We start from the raw sequence: 22,505 nt of genomic DNA, 5'->3' as shown, positions 1-22,505 counted from the left end.
AGATTCCCTCTGCTATCACCTTTGTTCTTCTGCCAAGCAGGGCGCCATCTAATACATGGGCTGAGTGTGTGACTGACAAGTGGGGAGAGAGCATGATAACAGACAATCACGAGTATCCGTGCGTCGGTGTAATTTGTGTGTATCTACAATTTGCGTGTTTGCGTGTGTGTGCGAGCGCAGAGGCATGTCCAAGACTGCAATGCGTCAGGATCCCACATGCAAACCCAGCTCCTGGCAGCACTTACAAGGCCTGTATGTTCTGCAAAAACGTGCCTCACACACATGCCAGCTATTCTGCCTGGGAGCTGGCATGGATGTGAAGACGATTCTGAATATTTTTGGTCCATGCGAGTGTGTGTGTGTGTGTGTGCGTGTGTGAGAGAGAGAGAGAGACAAAGAACGTTGGCTGGGTGGTGGTGTGCTACAGGGAGATCACTTCACTCTGTAGCTGTGACTACAAGGGAATGCACATACTCATATTCACACATGCACCCTGGAACACAGACAGCATTGTTCTCCACTAGAAGCTGATTACAAGGTGTGCAAGCACAGGCTGTACGTAGTATAATTTTGATAATTGATTTAGTAGTGATACAATTTTTCTGTCATGCCCGCCTTTGGAAGCAGAAAAAATGTCATCTCATTGTGCAATTCATTTCTTTTCTACAACCAATTAAAGTTACTACGAGGAACTTTCATTGTGTGTTGATTTTGACGGCCCTTGTGGACAAAAGCGATAGTGTTTCCATGAGCACCACGCCTCGTATCGTAAAGATCTGCAGCTGCCAGACTCCCTTTAGAAAACCTCTCATTTTACTGCAGCAGGGTTTGACAGTCTGCCCCGCTCAGTCCTGGTTCTGGTTTTCCCGTGCTTCCCATACGGCTTGGGTCTCCAGCAGCGTAGGGTCGGTGTTGGCTTCCAGGAAGCGGGCGGTAATCTCCAGGTCCTGCAGCCGCAGACGGATCCTGCTGCCCCGCTGCAGCTTCTCTCTGTCCGCCAGCCGCCGGCACACGCAGTGGAACTTCCCGCCAAGGTCGATGTTCAGGTCATCCTGGACCACGTGCATGATCCTCCCGACCACCATCCTGTCTTTGGCCGGTCCCCACTTTCAGTCCTCTGTTGGGTGGAGCAGCGAGGCAAAGCTCCTGGCCAAAGGAGGAGGATCCGCTGCTGCCGGGCGCGGAGCTCTACACCTCCCGCCGGAACTACGACTGTAGGTCGAAGGCGGCAGCGAACGCGGACCGGAGTCTAGAGTCTGAGCTGAAGGAGTTTCTGGTGAACCTGCATGCCGTAAATCATTTCGTCTGATGTTGCGGGGAATCGGACCGAATAACTATACAGAAATAGCCAATATTCTCGCCAATGGTCTCGTTTGCTTATGCAGGATGTAGATAAGTACTGTAGGTATTAAAATGTCATCCTAAGAATAGTCAGTGTCACTGCCAGAGTTTTTAGACACCAAAGACACAAGACTCCTCCATCACACTGAACGTGAACCCTCGAGCAGGATAGGTTTTTAAATATTTTCTTGACTTAAGTTTTGATTGACGTATTAGTTCAGTGAGCATCACCTGTCACCTGTTTCCATCTTATACACAGCGTTTTTGCTGTCTGAAGCCTTGCTAGCGTAGAAGCGTGTGTCTGTTTGTTGTTCCCACATGAATCTTATTATTAACTTCCCCTCTGCTTCGGATTTTGGACTGTGAGACAAAATACATTATTTCAAGATGTTACTTTGGGCTCTGGATAATTGTGATGAGCACTGTTTTACAATTTTCTGACTTAAAATGGATTAAAAGATTTAACTTAAAACATTTAACAGGTTGATAATGAGAATAACTGTTAGTGGCAGTCCTTGAAACTTAAACATCACAACACATCTGCTTATGATTTCTCCCATAACCGCGCGCGCACACATCCAAACACCATACATAATGTTTGTAGAAACAGCTGGCACGCAATGTTTGAGCCTACAGCTCTCTGTGGTGAGTGTTTACTGCTCACATATTCATGGTACAAACAGTACACAGAGACAAGAATGCCCCCTCACATACGCAGCCTATGCCGTAAATGTAAGTTGCTCATTATATTCACACCAGCACGACTAAAAACAAGGTCGCCGGTTGCGCTGATTTGACGGCACAGAGGATCAAAGCGCTGCTCCATCAGAGTCTCTTGGAGACTGGCGCTGCAGGTGCAGAGGATTTACCACAGCGAGGAGGCTGATAAGTCCTGCTCAATATTCATGGCCAAGGAGAACAAAATGAGTACATGTCCTCCAAAAAAGACTTCCTGCCTCCATGTTCACAGCAGCCGCGAAATGAGTCAGAAAAATCCTCCCATTTGGATCCTAAGCCGCCCTGGTGCTCATGTTTAGGCACTACACGGCTAATGGGCTCACTCCGGTGGGGAATCCTTAAGAAGTTTGTCTTCATCATAGGTTTTGAGAAATCTCATTATGCAAAGTTGTCGAAGATTTTTTGAGGATGACGAGTTACAAGTTCTGGCTATAGTGATGGCTCAGCTTCCCACTTTTTAATATGCGAGCTGAACCCCCGTGGTACAACGGAGAGTTAAGGCTACTACAAAACTTGCGCTAAATTTTGTAGAGGAAAAACTGTCATGGCTATTTTCCAAGGGTTCCCTTGACCTCTGACGTCAAGATATGTGAATGTAAATGGGTTCTATGGGTACCCACGAGTCTCCCCTTTACAGACATGCCCACTTTATGATAATCACATGCAGTTTGGGGCAAGTCATAGTCAAGTCAGCACACTGACACACTGACAGCTGTTGTTGCCTGTTGGGCTGCAGTTTGCCATGTTATGATTGGAGCATATTGTTTTATGCTAAATGCAGTACCTGTGAGGGTTTCTGGACAATATCTGTCATTGTTTTGATTGACAATAATAAAAATATACATACATTTGCATAAAGCAGCATATTTTCCCACTCCCATGTTAATAAGTGTATTAAATACTTGACAAATCTCCCTTTAAGGTACATTTTGAACAGATTAAAATGGACTATCATGTGATTAATCGCGATTAAATATTTTAATCGATCGACAGCCCTACTAAAAACATGTCCCACAAGAGGAGAATACTACAATAACAGTACTAGTACTAGTAGAGAATACTGCACATCCTCCAAAAACAGACTGAGGCTCACTTGTGAATACCAACACTAGAGGTGACAAACAGATGTTCTACACACAGGTGATTTAGAAAAACATATCCCGTACTTAGTGTGTCACTACCAGGTGAAAACAAGGGCCACTCTGTATTGATTTCTGCTTGTTATGGCGTCTCATCAGAGTCAAAGTGCTGGAGATCAGCCAAGGAACAATGGCCGCCCTGGTGCAGGAAATATTGATTTGATAAATATGCACCTTGAGCAATATGGGGTTCAGTGTTTTTCCTAAATACATGAAGACCGATCAACCAACCTTGCACTAAATGGCCGACCTGCTCTACCAACTGACCTACAGCCGCTCTATCTAGCACCCCTTCTTTCACCTTGAATCATCTGCCGAGAGGGAAGCACAGAAATCTTGCAAAAACATCTGCTGCGAGCTCCAAACATCACTTTGCACGGTTTTTAATCTCTCCCTCCACAAACACCGCAACAACACAATCACCTTATTTCTCCGAAAAAACCTCTGAGCTCTCAACAAATTGATGAAGCTGTTGTGTTACATGATGGCTGTCACGCACTCCCTCACTGAGACCTCAACAAGCCTTTGTGTTGAGGTTAATGGAAGATGTGCTGGCTTGGTGATTGCTGAGGACCTGTGCGTTGGATATAAAAGAGCCCCGAGAGAAGATGGGTTACCGGAGTGGCCTTGATTGAAAAGTGTTTTCTGCAGCCGCTGAAAGCATTATTCCTCTTTCGGTTCCAAAGTGTAATGCATCTGTCAATGTTGACGGCCGACAAGGCAGTCAAGCAATTATGCTACTGGTTACACCAGTCTGCACATAGACAAGAGGGGCCTTATCAAAAGCAAAGACACGCACACTGCTGTCTCAGTTCTTTTATCTTACGGGAACTGACATTGTTCCGAGCACAGATCGTCCTCAGGTAGAGATGAGGACACGAATCAAGTAAATGTGAATGGATGTTTTGCAAAGAGTTGTATTTCGGTGAACTTTGACACATTCATTTATACGGCTGGGACGATACACTTATCTCCCCGTTCAATACTATCATGATATTTGGGTGCCGATTACATAAGTATTGCGATTTTTAAGTATTGCTATTCAATATTACGATTTATTGCAATTTTTTTTAACACTAGACCATGGGAAAAAGTTGAATCATACACTTTTAGGGACTTTTACTTTGGAAAATATCTAAATTGATACAGTAAAAATGTTTGACTTTCAGCATGTATGTAGCCAGAGATGTCCTGAAATCAAAAATATCAGTCTTTGTCATTATTTATTAATACATTTCCCTCACATATTAATGATATTTTCTTTTCATTTCTAAGGGACAAGTAGTGTTTTAAACTACTGGTGAATATAATCAATCAATCTTATTTCCATATATGTATTTTGTATGTACAGTTCCCTTTGTTAACACCTTATTTTGAAAAACGGACATAGTCACACATGTATACTTTGTGTGACTACTGTATACTCAGCTCCGTTCTTTTTATACATCCATGGTCAGCTCCATCGGGGCCGTTTGAATTTGACCATTTGACCACGGAGATGAGAGCGACGGCCGGCCTGACCGCACGTTACCGCAACACGATAATGTTTCCTGTCCGTGACAGAGCTGGCATGCAGCTTTAGCTATGTTGTCTAGTTCTGCTTTTCCTGCAACGTGTGAAACACAAAGTGTTTCCATACTTTACTGGATGTGCAGTGTTTACCACTAAGGCTTTTTTTAGCCTTATGAAATCTATTGTACTGTGCTTTATACTGTAACTACAATGTCCCTGATTGCAATCTAGCAGGAAACTTTTATCACATCATTTCCCTTTCTTCCTTCATGTTTCCTGTCTATGTCAAATAAATTTGAAAAAGCCTTAAAAGATAATCCTCAGGATGGGGAAAAGAAAGTCTGGAGATGTGATGCAACAAAGGCTGCGATCCTGCTTCAAAGTCAAAATATCTAAATTAAATGAAACGTGTTCAATATCTCGAAATGTTTTGATGTACTGATGATGACAGATTGGAATTGCTATTTAATTGTAATGCTTATAATTTGGCTTCTTTTGTTTCTAAAGCTTGGAAAATCATCAGGATGCTTTATTTGTTTAGTATTATTTGTAATTTATGTTGCTTCTTAGCCTGTTTGGGCAGTACATATTATTTATGCATGATTCAATAATAGTAAAAATCGAATCACAACACAACCGAGACCATCAAAGCAAACTTAACCCACTCATCCCCTCCTCATCCTCTTGGATTCTCTGTGCCGTTCACGTAGCGAGGAGCTCATAAGAATCCTTATCATGTCGCATGCCTGGAAGCACAGCTGTCATAAACCTCATCTACAACCTGAGGCCAAAACCAACACGCAGCCTCTGCATTGCCATCGCTAGGTGTGCCGTGCACCCATTTCTCCCCAGATGTCTCTTATTCCACACAAGCCTGAGAAAACAAGACACTGAAAGCAGAGGAGGAAAAGCTGCGGAGGTATGCGAGCAGGAAGAATGCAAGCTCTAATTTCTCATGTGTGCTGTTGCCAAAGCAAATGTCTTTGTTGTTGGGAAGTGTTCCCTTGTTTAGCTCTCAGCGATTCCAACTGAGATTTCATTTATTATCATCAAATATACCATGAAATGAACACTATGGGTGAAAATAAACATACAGTAGGGGGAATGCCAAACGCTAGAACTCAACACCACAAAGGCATGAAATACTAACTGGGATGATACACCGACGAGGACAACGTAGCAGCTTCTGATACGGCCGATTGTTTCCGTGTTTGTACTTTGATCTTACTTTGGTTATTAAAGAAACCACAGGGAGTAAACTAGACATCAAATTGTTGTTGCAGTGATTAAATCCAAGTGTTTACTAGGGCTGGGACGATACACCTATCCTCGATTCGATACTATCACGATACTTGGGTGCTGATTCCATATGTATTGCAACTCAATATTATGATTTATTGCCTTTTTAACACTAGACCATGGGAAACAGTTGAATCATACACTTTTAGGGACTTTTAATTTGAAAAAATCTAAATTAATACATTAAATTGTTCTTCTTTTTATCAGACATTATTTATAAAAAAATTTCCAGCAACCCAAAAATCAAAGAATAAAGATATTTTCCTCACAAATTAGTGGTGTTTTCTTTTAAATTTATAAGGAACATGTAATGTTTATACTTCCGGTGAATATAATCGAATCAATCTTATTTCCATATATGTATTTTGTATATACAATTTTGTCAACACCTTATTTTGAAAACCGGACGTAGTCACACGTGTATACTTCCGCTAACCTCTCCCGTCAGCTCCGTTCTCTTTATCCATCCATGGTCAGCTCCATCGGGGCCGTTTGAATGCATTGAACATAAATGTCAGTATATGGGTGCTCTACAGTTGTAGCGTCGGCCCATTTGACCACGGAGATGAGAGTGACGGCCGGCTTGACTGCCACGTTATCACAATGCGATAACGTTTCCTGTCCGTGACAGAGTTAGCATGCAGCTTTAGCCGTGATGTCTAGCTCTGCTTTTCCTGCAATGTGTGAAACCCAAAGTGTTTCCAGACTTTACTGGATGTGTAGTGTTTACCATGCTGGATTTAACATGTGAGGGTGCAGGTCGTATCCACGGGGACCCTCCAACGTTTTCTGCTTTCTGCGGTTTGTTTTGGTTGACGGATACGGAACGGATTGGACGTCACATTACTCAGACCACAATAAAAGTGGTAGCTTCCTTCTACCCCTGCATAGACTCAAATGAAGCAAATATACAGAATAGATTCTGGCATTAAAAAATCTATTTAAAAATCGCGATACATAGGTGAATACATTTTTTTCTCCACCCCTAGTGTATTATGTGTGATATGCATGCTTAAAGACAGTATACAGTCCTCACTGATATTTTCAGATTCGGTGACATTGAATTGTCCTCTGAGGACCGCCCTCGGTTTGCACTACCCCGATAACTAAAGGGTCAGCGGCTCAGAGCAGATAGAGGGCTCTGTGTGTTAATAGGTCATGTCTGTGCACAGTGTGACACAGTCAGGCCTTGTTGTTCTCATCTAACGCCCTTTTACTCACTCAAGCGTTTCTCTTTCTTCTTCTTCCGATCCAAAACCTGCAGCTCACTTACTCCCCCTTCATGTCCTGCTCCCTCTCACCTTTCCTTAACCTGAAACTTTTTTTGCTCTCCAAACTAGATTTAATTAGGGATCTATGAAATGGGAATTGTATTTTCAAAAACTAGGTTCTAGGATGAAAAAATATGTAATTTTTGACACACCCTGATGAAGGCTTGTTGAGTCCAAACGCGTTGGTGTTTTCCATGTGTCAATAAAGGATTTTTAATTCACAATCAGAGTGCCTCAGATGTTCTCCAGACTGCCATCCTATACCAAGGACTTCCTTTCAAAGTAAGCTTTTTTTGTGGTAATCTCATTTTTGTTGGAGATAAACTTTAGTAGAGATGGACAATATAGATAAAATCTCTTTCATGGTGTAGGTAAATATACTGTATGCAAAGGATAATGCCGGACGAGGCCAGAACACTTAGCACTGCATCACATTAATGCAATATAAATGAAACAGTCCTGCTCATTCATTTGTAACATTAACCACAATAATTTAATAGAACCAGGGATATTAAAAGCATTGCTACTCTCTTCCTTTCGTATATATCATTATACAGTATGGCCTGACCGTGAACCTCAGGTAACAGTCTTTCCACTCTCTGTTTCTGTTAGAGGACTGTATATATATATATACAGTAAGCTGCATATGCTGCTGATGTGTCTTTTCGTCGGCCCTGCTGCAGACTCTTGGCACAGCTTGAGCCTCCATCACACTGTCTAAAGCTCCCATTCTTGGCTTCTTCCCCAACCCTTGCTGCTGCATCTCTCTCTCCAATCACACCAATTAAATGTCAGTCTGCCAAAAAGAAAAAAAGCCTTTTTCCGCTCACACATACTGTAAATTCACCTCCCTCGCATCTCCCGTTTCTCTCTTTCACCAGCTCTCTGCCTCCTGCAATGCAGACATTTTTAAAAAGGCTGGCAGCATGCAGGCCCATTGCTCTGGAGCAGGTCCAGTAAGTGATTAGAGGAGGGACTGAGAGCATCCCTGTGGCTGACTAATGTCCAAGTGTAAATCATCTTCAAGAGAACGAGAGAAAGGAAACGAGGAGAAAGAAGGTCAAATAAAAAGGAGCAGACGAGGGTACATGGTTAGGGAATAAGAAAAAGGTAGATGTTTACTGCAGATTAGATTACCATCCGAGGCGCAAAACTCTGCATCGCCGCTTTTCTTTTCAATTTAGCTGGGTACTTACTAAGACAACACATAAAACGAGCCCTGCAGCAGTTCATCTGATTTGCATTAAGTGCAGAGAAATAACACCGTATGTTGGTCTGTGTGGTGCATGTCTGGAAAACAATGGAGAGCAAAATAGAGTATTCTCTAAGGGAGGATGTAAAATATTGGGATATTGTTCAAAGAGAAGACACTTTTGGGACTACAATTGTGCATTGTTCCTGTAAGAGGAGAAGGCTGTACTGTGAATGTGAGGAAATATTTGTTAAACAGCCTGATTTTGTTAGCTCGTACGAAAAGATCAGCGACTCGGATCAGTGACTACATTAGTGCTTTAAACTGATAGAAACAAAGTAATAGGCCTACTTAATTATTTAATTGGCTGCTTCAATCATATCACATTAGACTGGACCTGCTGCAAACTATCAAAAGGAAAGGAAAAATACACATTACACTGAGGGAAATGACAGGCTGCTGCATTGCTGCTCTTTTGTCGTGTGTTGTGATGCTGAACACAGAGCTCCTGTAAAAGAATCTGACTGTAAATGCATCTATTAATTAGCTGCAATATCATTTACTATTGACACTTAAGTGTTTTCATTGTCTGAACTGTTAGCCTTCTAGAGACAGACCAAGGTTGTCTCATCTCTCACTGCCTCCCTCTCTCTCCAGCTATAGTCTCTCTCTCCCCCCTCGATGAAACCGAGAGGTTGAAGGACTAACTCAATATCAGGCTGGAAATCAGTGCTTCACTGCCCTCTCTGGTTGAGAGCTTTAAGTCGTACCTTTGACCACACCAAGACAAATCTGTCTTGTTGTCTCAACAACTATTGGATGGATTATGCAGTTTTGTTCAGACCTCCATGTTGCCCTCAGGGCGGCTTGTTCCCTTCTAAACAGAAAATATTAAAATACATATTGTATGAGCCAAACACACAGCTTTCTTCCATTTTACGGGTGAAAACCATCCGTGCTGCCCTTTAGTAAACACAGACAAACATTACATGACTGTTTAGAGCCTTCAGCAGCTTTCTGGTAGACAGTTTTTGGAGAGTCTGTTCTCACAAATGAAAGACTGTTTTTCACTGAGTGACCGAGTGATGAAGTTATACACGATTGGTCGGCCTAATGTTGGAGTTTCCTCATTGGCCTTTCAAAATGAAAAGGCTGGAACAGTCTTTTGTTTACGTTTTCATTCATTTCCGATGGAAAGCAGGAGAAGCAGTCGCCCAGTGCATGGTGGGAGTGTTGCGGCGAGTTGGAGAGGGGCTGTATTTGCATAAAGTTGAAAAATCGTAACTTTATGCAAATCAGCCCGTCTAGTGCGACGCGTCCGGCTCACGAAACTTAGACCAAGCTGTCAAACTAGGCGATCTAGTTCTAGTTCTAGTTCTGTTTAGATGGAATAACAGAAAGTTTAGGAGCATGCCGACATGTTGTTTCCTGTTTGAAACGGCAAGCCAAAAACCAGGGACCAATTAGGTGCATTCCACGATAGAGTAAGTCAGCGTTTGAATGGCCGGTAGAGCGGAGCAGCGCGTCCCCTAGTGTCCTCACCGGACCTGGTGGATATGTACCGCTGGATTCAACATTATAAACATGCCCACTGACTATTTGTGTAACAATTAAGCCACAAATTCAGAGACTGATCACACATGGTCCAGACATATACTCAGTTTTGACGGAGTCTTGTTGTGTGAATGCATGCCTCAGTGCTAGTGCACTAAAATAAAACCCCTCAAACGCCAAATACCAGCAAACTCCAAAACAGACACAGTGCTATAAAGTGCCAGCTGGTCTAAAATCAAAGACATTTTACCCCTAAGCTTCAACACTGCTGCTCCAGCAGAAAGAATCCAACAATTCATTAAAAGCGATGTTATTCTCTTCGCCACCGTCTTCAATATCTCTTCTTTCCAAAGCCCAGGCTGATATTTCCAGCTGACTTTTATTGGTTTTGTTGGCACTATAGGCTCTACGGATGATTCCAGGAAGGGCGACGTGAGAAAATCAAAGCCTCACTGATCTTCAGTTCCACACAGAAGCATTGAGTTTTTTTATTGCCTAATATCACACAGTGACCCCCGTCAGATGTCGGGGTCAGCTTATGTCCACAGGTATTCTCTGTGTGTGTGTAAAGGCTGAGAGGAAGGATCTTAGAGAAGCAGAGCAACAGCAAGACTTGAGGAGTATTTCAAAAATAAAAGTCTTTCAACCTTATTTCTAAGAAATAATGTTTACCCCATCAGTCTGGATGGCTCTAAATGATACCCACAAGCCTCCGCCACCATTACCAGATAGCTGGACCCTGGTCAAAGCTGGCAGATTCTACGCTATGATTGGCCAGTCTGAGTTAGAGGGGCAGGACTTAGCGAAGGGTCAATTAAATGGAAACACGACTAACTGTTTATCACCAAAGGTGTCTCCATAAAGAAAAGTAAATTGGAAAAGCGTTGCTTTAAAGCCAACACCCACTGGAGTATTTCAATGTCAAGTTGAGCAAGGCTGCATTGGATAAATTGGTTAAAGTGCACCAATGTGTTTCTATCTTCCCATCTGTCCAACTTTAAATGTGTAGTATGAACATATGTGAACTTGACCACTGTGTTTGTGTGTATCCACTGAAAGAAATGGGCCTCGATAGCTGTTTAGTGGTAATTGAGTGGCTAAGTGGCTGAGGACATCCTGCCAAGTCAGCAGCAGCACAGGAAAGAGGAAGAGGTTTGGCTCTGGGGGCCAGCGGCTACATTACCCCCCTCCTGCATATTAAATATTAAACATCCATCCACATTATTGTCAACCCAGAACAAAAATGTGGACAAATTACAGGAGTGGACGATAGATCAGGCAAGCCAATACAATCCATCACTCCTGTGTTCGGTAGAGGAGGTTGTGTATTGTGAAAGGTGTCAATGCTTGTTATAAAAATATTCATTTCATCAGAGTTATCACACAAATAGAAGTGTCTGCTTATCAGAGATGTTGAATTACCGGTTAGGCAGTGATGATATCCATTTGGGAATCCCCAGGAACAGCCATCATTTCTGCTCCCTATAGTTTCCGGTTTGTAGACGTCCATTTTAATGTATCCTTAGATGCATCTGTTTCTCATGAATATCTAATATCACATTAAAGCGAGGGAAATCCCTCAACAGTTTTACAGCCAGAGCCTCCGAACAAACACTGTGTTCAGCATTCTGAGAGAGCATCGATTAGACGGCTGATGTATACTTATGTAGTGCATCATTTATGTCTGCCTACTCAGTCTGAAATTCAGCATTTAAAGGTTGCACAGATAATGGCTTAGATTCCTGAAAACAGACATAGAGTCAATACTAAACAGCACAAAAACCAACAAATGAAGGAAGTGAAAAGTGGGTAAACTTCTTAGAGGAGATAAGGTCAAATTTCTCTCCACATAACATTCATTCTTAGGGGGGTCACGTTTCTCCAAATCCACGATTTGCTTTGACTTTAAGGTCACAATTCGATTCAGTTATCAATTTAATCATGCCATTGTTAGAGTATGGAGTCTTGATTGGTAAAGATCAACAGATCATTGGTTTTATGCCCTGACAACTGTCATTTACACTTTCAGATTCTTATTTAAAAAGACAGGCCATCAAGTGTTATATTCTTTGGAATTTACCACACTAAGGTCATATGGTTAAATTTAATAATAACTAATTTCACCAGTTGATATTATTAATATTTCAATCAGGAGAGACTCGTATGAATTGAATGGTGATTTATTACAAAGTGCACGAATTATGAATAGTAATAGTCTTTAACGATTAAGACCCAATGTGACATAATAAGGGGGAAGTGAGGCTGTAGTAGGATTTAGGATTATTCCCCCGGGTCTAGACACTGGTGATGGTGGTAGTGAAGATTGATGCGGATCCGATGAATGAAGTGGAGCAGGATTACTCTGATGTGATGAATCTGGAGGTGATGGGGTGGTGGAGGGTCGCATCCGTTTGTGCTGAATACTGACACTGAAAACAGCATAGAGGAGAACGGTTTTTAAACTTTTGACGGCAGCAATGTGATTGGTTTAGGGAGATATGGCAAGATCTGATTGGTCACTGAAAAGAGAGACGCCCATAATCAGCTGACATATTAATAGCCCATGAGAGAGAGACCCAGAATGAATGAGAATGAATGAGATTGCACCCTTAGTCTTCCTGACTGAATTTACGCATAAGCTTCATTCAATTTTGTTAACAACAAAAAAGAAGATCCACTAGATGGCAGGAGGATATTTTACAACAACAGCTGGAGTTTCTCAGAGTTTACGAGGCACACCTGAACGCACCAAGAAGTTCCGGTCGGCGCCTACAAGCTTTACACTACGCTACCTGCGGTACTGTAGAAAAACGAGTACCGTCACGTTTTCAGAATTGGTGCCAAAGTATCGTTTCTCATGACATCCCTAATCGTGTTGAATAATCGGGATATTGAAAAAAATAATCGTGATTATGTTTTTTGCGATAATCAAGCAGCCCAAGCAGCTTTCTCAAGAATTGTTCATACAAACAACTTGACACTCGAAATTGTGTTCCTCGGGTCCTGAGCAATACACCCGCCGTGACATAGTTGCATCCCCAAGCAATGCTGAGTACATGAATCATTTGGGTGCAAAAGCTCACACAAGCATCGGCAGAGAGCGAGCTGTACCCAGCATGCCATTCAGTGTTGTAACAGTTAATAGGGTCCCCTCGAAACAGACAGTTGATGTTTATGTAGAACAAAACCAAACTGCCTCTTATAGACCTAGTTATATTATAATTAACTATAAAATAGACTGTAATCTAATATAAGGGTGCATTGACTGAGAGTCATGGTTCTATTAAAGCCTATTTACTTCTATAGTAGGTTGCTAAATTGAACAAGTGAGTCTTTTATAAAGCCACTGCAGAACTTAGAGGTAATTATGCAGTGGTATAATTACAGTCATTTAGATAATTATCTGGCCAAGGTGTATTGATTATAACTTCAGAGCTACTTTTAAAACATTTCAATTAACCTGTGCTGAATAACGCTAGGCCCACCGAAGAAAAGGCAGCTTTTAAAAACGAGACATTCAGACAATTATTAAAATATATATTTGAAAAGTTCAGAAGTTGAAAAAGTACATTCTGCAGGAACATGAGGGGACGGTTAATGGATTTCATTCTCTTCAATGAAGTATGGAGTTTGAAGCGACTGGTGACGGATGTGGAAGCAGATATTACAATATGTGAGGTATAATAGTGTGTTAAAATAGGTGATTCAGGTTTATTACAACTTGGGTCTCATCTTTTATACCTTTGTCCATAATTTCTAACAATATATTTCAATTTCTATTCATCCTTTATTTCCATGGAGTACAGTATGTCAAAGTGTAACCAAGAAGTTGGTCTGTAAACTATAATGGATGTATAATGGACAGGTGTTTGAAAGTTTGTTTGAAACCTGTCTGATCGGGGGCTTCCTGGTGTCCTTGTGGTTAAGACGCATATTATACAACCGTTTTTCATTTGAATCTCTACTGTTACTATCAAATAAAAGGCAAAAGGTGATAAAAATAGTCCCTTTAAAAAACACATTGTTTGACTGTTTGTGTTCCCAGATCTCAGCAATTAACTTAGTGAGTACTATGTCATTATTTCTGATGGGAATAATGGCCAATACCAAGAAAATGACACCCAAATTGCAATAAATCATCATTCTTACAGTATAATACCGGGAGATTTTTCTTTGTGCTTCCATCTGAATGTCATGAAAATGCACCTGCTCCTGGATGTTGAGACCAGGCGGCAGTAATTGGTGCTCTTTTCAGCAGCTACCTAAATGAGCTCTGCAGTGTTCTGCTATGTTTTTTTCTGTAAATTAGGCTGTGCATCAGGAGATTTGTGCTCAACCATGTGTGTTCATCTGTATCCGTGCTTACACCTGTGTGTGGGCGTATTTGTTAAGAGACAATGAACACAATGTACATGACTGTACTGTACATTCCAATTAACATTCACAGCAGCTGACTGAGCAGATGATTTTTTCCAGTGTTTTACAGAAAACTCTTATCAGCTTGGATGCTCGTGAAATATTCTCTAACCTCAAGATAGGTGCTCGAGGTCTGCATTGCCAGACTGAATACATTATAACAGGCCTACAAGCCCATTCTCATGTCAAAAGCTCCTGTGAATGCAGCTGAAAAAAAAATGCTTTAAGGAGAACAAGACTGGTGTGGCCTTTACAACCCTCGACATCCCATTACCCACTGCAGCCTGGTGAATTCATACATGGAAATATCATCATGTGACCACATCATATTTCCTGGGTATTTATTTTCAAGTGGGTCATGAGTCACTGGTAAATAAATACATAACACGATCTGAATCTGGACTAGTAAAAAATATCCACTGTAAGATGACAATATAGGTAACCAGGCATAAACTAAATTAACTACTAGGGGCCAGGTCCAAATTAACACCTGCTAAGCGCCAAATGCGGGTCGATTTTCTGTTTGGCGAGTAAATCTTGGAAGGCTATCTGCCACACTGGCAGGTGAACGGGTGAAAAAACTATAAGCTTGGTTACACTGAGAGTCTCTTCTGTGTTTTGGTGTCATTTACGCTGCTTCTGTCCTCTGCTCTCTGTGTCGGAGTTTGACACACACCGAGTGAGAGAGAGTATGAAGTTACAACATTACAGCTGTGAACGTAGCAGTGTGTGTGTGTGTACAGTTTAGGCCATTTGTTGGTGATTAAATGCTTCAATTCATCAAAGTGCTCAAGCTTAAAAGAATAAGTTAGGGGAGGATGAAAATGTATTTTAGGATGAGAGTTGTGTGTTGGAAAAATACAAACATGTGCATATTCCTAAGGTCATGACAGGTGACACTCATTGCCCTTAAGGCCTATTTCTGTTTCGGTGTCGGTCACCTAGTCAACGAACTTGTAGCGCCTATTTGAGGACAAGTAACCCTAAAAAGGACAGAAGTGTCAGTCAGACAGACAATGTGAGATATACGACTGTGAGCCTGCACGCAAGGGTATAAATGTCACGAAACAGAGAGCTTCAGGGCTCTCAGCCCTGAACATTTATGTTGATGGTTGTTTGCCCACTTGCAAGTGTTTATTAAACCTTTAAAAGACTCTCTCTTGATTTTCGAGTCCTTCTTTACAGAAATTGCCTCCACAAGTTGAAAGAAAATCAACCTTCTAGTGTTGCAATGAACGGCGATGAAAATGACGTGTCGTGTAGCACAGTTCTTATTAAACCTCTTTGACAACATGAACACACATGCGGCACATACCGCCGGCCTCTGACCTCACAACAGCCGCAGCGGCAACAGGGAATTCAACCCGAGTCAATGAGGTAAACTTGCTAGAATTAATGTTAGACTGTTTGATGTTAACGGTAATGTTACAGTTAACGCTCGCTAACGAGTCAGCAGCCGACGTTTGCATTTACGGTGAGTGAGTTGACGATAACGTTACGTTAACTAAGAAGAGTCAAAACTCTGCAACAGCAACATTTTCTCCGTGGCAACATGTTGCTCCTCTCCCTATGACAAGTGCATCTTGTCCAACAGCTCATCCAAATTTAAGATGCACCAGCTAGCAGAGACGGTTCTAGTTTTTTGGGAACCCATTTGCAAAATCTTGTTTTTGACCAAATGCTACTTTTTAAACATAAAATTATATATATTTAAATTTAACTTGTTACCATCAAAATCCAAACAAACATGCAAATTAATTATTGATTAAGTTCTCTTAGTTTTGTATTCAACAGAATACCTTATTAATTTAATGAAATGTAGTGAAACAAATGTATATGTGACACAAAAAGACAACACACGCTTGGCAGGACACTGTTAGGGGCCTTGAATTACTGCTGGCATATTATATATGGCATATGTCATTTATACCTAATAAGAGTCGGGTTATGATACCTAATCAATGCATTTTATTTCACATCTCCGACTTCCTCTGTTATGGCATGGTCAGGAAATCAAACAGGTTTGCCACCAAGAAGGATTAAACAATGGTCTTTATGTTCTCTGGAGGAGCAGGGAGAGAAACAAGGTGACAAAAAAGAAAAACGAGCTGCACCTCCTGAAAGCTGTAAAGAAGAAACTGGAGGCACGAGCTTCTGTTTACGTCCAACAATAACAACATGAAACTCTTTTCCTCAATGTCCCCATTACAATAAAGAGCCACTGTAATGCCTTCTGCTCCTTTCAGAGAGGCAAAGTAAATATCAGGAAATGATTACTTGGAAATAAGCGCCATTTATTTGCCGTGTCAACAAATGCAGGGAAACATATAGTTCAGACGGCACACTGCATTGTGGGAACTTGGCAACTGTTCCCCTTTGCTATCAGCGCGTTATATGGCTGAATAAACATGATAACAAATGGTAGGAATGTGAAAAGCAAAGAAAATAGACTCTTTTTATGACTCTTGCTTTTTACTAGGGACATATTTAAAAAAAAAAAATGAACAGTTAAGCTATGAAAAACATGAGTGTTAAGCAATCAATTCATTTATCTCATCAATCCCTCAATATGATTTAACAAGCAATCAAAGTCATCTCTAACAAACATGTTCATATAATCTGTAGTCATTAATCTGTATTCTCCGAGTTAAATTATGACCACTATGATTCTGCCTTTATGTAGCTCCTTATATACGCATGTACACAGTAGCTGCTGAATCAGAATTTACTGTTCCTCGGCTGTCAACACAGCAGATATGAAGTTAAAGATACACTAAGGTACCAGTTTATTAGGAAGGCTGCACCTGTACGATCCTGCTATAAATCATACCTTCGTAAAGCACTGATTCACACCTCTTCTCAGGACTGTGTTCACTGCACCAGTTGAGGAGTATGACTAAGTCACTTTGCCATTATACTGTATAAGCACTGTACTTAAGTACAATATTGAAATGTCAAAAAGAAATACCATACTTTTTACTCCACAACATGCGTATGAACGCGATAGTAAATGTGTATTGTTTATTAAAGTGGCAATAGACATGTTTTTTTGCTTTAAAGGAACAGTGTGTAACATTTCGGGAGATCGATTAGCAGAAAGGGAATATAATATTCATAACTATGTTTTCATTAGTGTATAATCACCTGAAACTAAGAATCGTTGTGTTTTCGTTTGCTTAGAATGAGCCGTTCATATCTACATAGGGAGCGGGTCCTCTTCACGGAGTCCGTACTGATACTCTTATCAACATGGGAGTGGGCAAATATGCTGCTTTATGCAAACGTATGTATATATTTATTATTGGAAATCAATTAACAACACAAAACAATGACAAATATTGTCCAGAAACCCTCACAGGTACTGCATTTAGCATAAAACAATATGTTCAAATCATAACATGGCAAACTGCAGCCCAACAGGCAACAACAGCTGTCAGTGTGTCAGTGTGCTGACTGGACTATGACTTGCCCCAAACTGCATGTGATTATCATAAAGTGGGCATGTCTGTAAAGGGGAGACTCGTGGGTACCCATAGAACCCATTTTCATTCACATATCTTGAGGTCAGAGGTCAAGGGACCCCTTTGAAAACGTCCATGCCAGTTTTTCCTCACCAAAATTTAGCGTAAGTTTGGAGCGTTATTTAGCCCCCTTCTCGACAAGCTAGAATGACATGGTTGGTACAACCTCCGGAAGATCGATAACGTTAAATCGTACAGACCACGCTTGATTGACAGCTCCCTGACTGCCCCTTTGTTGTTGTTTTTGAGTATATAAAGTATAATTAAGTCACAAAATTCCCAGCATACTGTAGCTTCACCTAACTTCCACATGAGAAGAGGTCCAATTAGCCAGAATAACTAAACACACCACTGTGGATGTGCAGGGCCTTTACATACTGTACTAATAGAGAATCCACACACACACTACTACGCTGGTCTATGAGAAAGTCTGAACATGCCTTTTATTCCTCAGGGAGAACCTCGGCAGCCAACAAGCGAGCTAATCTTTCTGCTTTACCATTTATGCCTTCTTATACTAAAGTATATATGATTATTTATACATTTAGTTTTTCCCGCATCACAACCACTTGTGCTGCCAGGAGCTGCTGCTGCTAGTGGGGTCAATTTGTTCTGGCTGAATGAATGAGTGGTTAGAGTTTGGTATGCTATGGGTGACTGCGCCTCTCCACCAGACCTCTCAGTCACCAGACAGCAGCTATTAGTGCATTGCCTGAGCCCTAAAGGGATGTTTCAGCTCTCGTCAGGCAGTAATGAGGAGGGCGAGTGGGAGGTATACAGGGTCATGTCTTTGCTGCTGGTCGGCTCACAATTAATAATACATGGTATACTCGGAGATCTGTCTAAGGAGAAGGAGGGGGGTATTTTTAGTTTGCCTTGCACAGCATCCATTTACACAGGTATATCAAGTCCTGATGTAGCCCTATGAAGTACAGTAGGTTGTGAGGTTGTGGGTGGTGAATGTTTACATACCAGTAAAGAGGACACTCAAGACTAGGGGTGGGGGTAATCAATCAGTACAGCACAGTATCGCAATATTTTGCGTGGCAATATTGTATTAACACAAAGACGTCAAGTATTGATCTTTTATTATATAAACTATTAACCTCTTAACGATCCGACCGCTATTCTGTCTTTCAGAGGTTGTAGCGGACTCTTAAAGCTAGAGAGAAGATACTGGTATCATATGAAACTAACCTAAGGAATTGATTGGTACAACCATGTCATAGCTTGACGGGAAGAAGGCTAAATAACACTCCAAGCTTACACTGTTAAAAAAAACAGCTTTTTTTACAGTTTTTTTTCAAGAAATTCTACATTTTTTGTCTGTATTTCAAAATGACAGAAAAAAAAATGTAAAAATTACATGTTTCATTTGTGATTTATATGTAAATGGTCTTAGATTTACAGTATTTTTTGTAATCACAATCGTAATTATCTGTATTTAAAGGTAATTATTCTGTTTTTTGGATGTTTATGACTCTATTTTAACAATTAATTTATGTTAGATGAAAAGAATTTCATGGAATTCTAAAAATATTTCTTGTAAAAATACAGATTTTTTTTTGCAAAACTTCTGAGCTAATGTAAATTTGGGCTTTTGCAACGTAAAATTACATGTTTCATTTGTGATTTATATGTAAATGGTTTTAGATTTATGGTGTATGACTATTCTAACAATAAATATATGTTAAAGGTAAAATATTTCTTGTAAAATTACAGTAATAAAGGCTAATTATATAAAAATAATTACTGTTTTTTTTTTACAGTTTATTTATGTTAATTAACGGACAGTATTTTTCCGTTTTTTAACAGACATTTTCTGGCGCCCCTGCTGCCGGAAAATTTGGCAAAGCCATATTCAAAGGGGTCCCTTGACCTCTGACCTCAAGATATGTGAATGAAAATCTAAGATGAACAAAGTGAAAATTGTATCTTATTAAATAAAACACATATTAACGAACTGCATAATTTGCAGTTGAAAAAAGGTAATAAATCGCAATATATCTTACCGCAATACTTAGCAACAAGTTTAGAGCTTGCAATTTTTACAGATCTTAAATATTTCATTGCACTAAAACACACCAATTGCATCTTCTAATTTGCTTTGCCAAAGACATTTTGGAGGAAATGTGACGGCTGCTTGGATTATATTTAATGTTTTTAAAAGGGGAAAATCTCCTGACCTTCATGCTGTCTGGTTTACAGCTGCTGCTGTTTGTCTGACTGCTTGTGTATGCTACCTGCCCGAAGCTTGCGTGCCAGACTGCATGTCATTTATGTAATACGTGTTGTCACATGTAATGTGATTGTATGTGAGTAGTGGGTGTGTTGGGAATGTTTGGATGCGTGCTGCTGTCTTTTAACGTTTCTTTTTAAGCTCTACTCCTTCTCTCAAGAGGCTTCTTCTGTTCTTAATGACTTGATGAAAAACGGTATATTTATTCATGATGGTTCCGTCTCAGTGACTTTGATCAGGTATGAAAAAGCAATAGTTCCTTGTGTATACATATGTGCTGGGTAAATCATCCATACTACATAAACAACTGACTACTTTTGTCACACTGTCAAAAGGTTAGAAAGAGACTTCCTGCATCATCATACAGCACCACATTATTTAATTTATAATGGTATTTTGACTCACATTTCACCTTAGCAAATACTGCGATATGAAAATTACAGTATCTGATAAATGTTTGATTAATTGTGCAGCCTTACTTTGGTTAAATATTGTATAAAGGGAACGTGTACTATCTTGTGCTCTAAGTCAGCGGTTTTCAATATTTAACCAAGACGATGATCTTTCCTCAACATTAACCAAGTTGCTTTGAGTGGTCTAATTATAACCATAAAAGCATTAATCCCATTTTAGCCAGGAGGAATTCAATATACATTTTCCTCATTAAGTTGATTAAGCAGCATTAATAGCATTGGACAGTATATGAATGCTATTTTTAGGAGGCAGCGTAGCAAAAAGCTCAGTTGAGCCGTATGCTACAAAATGTTCTAAGATCTGACATTTTGAACGGCTCACCTCAATAATAATCATTTTCCTGTCATCTACTGACCCAACCTTATGGATTTTCTTTTTTTTTGTTGAAAAAAATAGATAACCTCTGTCATGTTAGGTTCAAGCAATATTTCATTTTGGTTGAACCTTGCCCTCTCAGCATGTCAACCTCCAGCATGATCAGCATCAAGAAGAAATTCAGCAGTGACACAAACACACAAATCTTTTCCTCCTGCTCCTCTAAAATTGCAAACAGACAAACCACATCCCCAAAACCGATGGAAATAATGAATTCTATACTGGTTGCTTCGGTTTAGCTCATACTTTACTGTAAGTGCACAACAATGACTCATGTGAAACCAATGGAGTTATGTCACCGGGGGGCAGCAGGATTAGCCAATACAAATGAACAAGGCAGTCATTACGCTCTATTTGTGCCATGGGATAACTTCTCACAATGCTCTGCAGCCACATGTGTAAATAATTTACACATGTGCTCTAAAAAGGATGCATGTGCTTCCACATGTGCGAGAGATAGAACAGTAACATCAAACAGAGGATTTGGGTGGCATTTAATTCAAAGCCGTAATCATTTTAGCACAGCATATGTCTCGTTAAATTTCATTAACAGATGTGCACATTAGCATTCTTTAAGTGCATTATTTTATATTGTAAATGTGAGAGAATAATGAACACTAGATTAGAAATTTAACGTACTGCCTCATATGGGATCAATGAATATGTTTTCAAGAGCTGGTCGCAGTAGAAAATGGCACATCGGAATTCATTCTCCCCCCCCAGAAAAAAAACTTTTAAAAGGGAAAAAAGAAAAAATGGAAGAAGACTCAGGAAGAGCAACAGAGGAGGGATCCCCCTTCCAGGATGGATAGACGTGCAATAGATGTCATGTGCACGGAGTAACAACGTAATGAAGATACAAGTTAGAAAATCCATAGAGAGCCAGAGCAACACGACCTCCTCTCCACGCCAAACTCTCTCTGCCTGCGGTGAAGGACAGGTTTCCCATCATTGATTGTCAACCAGACTGTCCTCGGAGCGGCACGGATCTGCAGCGATGTTGACAACCCTCCCGACCTGTCTTGAAACACGGATCCCGTCTTGTTTACCATGTCATCACCAATCACATTTATAAAACCAATGTGTTTATGATTAAATTATTAAAAGAGCACAACATTCTTCATAGATCTAGCCTCTTATTTTTGCTCTCAAAGTGCACCAGGTTGATTCATTTAAATTAAAAATGTACTGTACGGGGAGCACATCCCCGAACCCCCCTAGAGAGTCCGGGGTCCACCCACCACAGTCTCATTAAATCCTGTGGGAAACACTTAGGCAATGACATCAAAAGCTGAATGTCCCCCTCCTCTTCTGGTGCCTTTGAGTCAGTCCCAATAGCTCTCCCAGCTTCTCTCCATTTTCTCTGTACCGGGCCTTTAACTCCCTCAAGTCAGTCAGCAAGCTTGTCAGCTCGTTAGTTTAGCTCGGTCACTA

The 22,505-nt window shown here is 40.6% G+C and overlaps 2 protein-coding genes across 2 annotated transcripts in view; both read right to left on the bottom strand.

The window, feature by feature from the left end:
* Positions 1 to 22,505, bottom strand: part of thrab (thyroid hormone receptor alpha b) — a 282,111-nt gene that overhangs the window by 194,200 nt on the left and 65,406 nt on the right. The gene's annotated exons all lie outside the window — the stretch shown is intronic.
* LOC119479810 (28S ribosomal protein S28, mitochondrial-like) lies at positions 776 to 1,160 on the bottom strand. The gene has a single exon (XM_037755784.1). The coding sequence runs from the start codon at positions 1,083 to 1,085 to the stop codon at positions 846 to 848; it is 240 nt and encodes a 79-aa protein (XP_037611712.1). The 5' UTR covers positions 1,086 to 1,160; the 3' UTR covers positions 776 to 845.

Source organism: Sebastes umbrosus, chromosome 20 (genome assembly GCF_015220745.1).
Source record: "Sebastes umbrosus isolate fSebUmb1 chromosome 20, fSebUmb1.pri, whole genome shotgun sequence".
NCBI classification, from domain to species: Eukaryota; Metazoa; Chordata; class Actinopteri; order Perciformes; family Sebastidae; genus Sebastes; species Sebastes umbrosus.
Note: the sequence above shows the minus strand (reverse complement) of the source record. Positions and strands in the feature narration are given on the sequence as shown.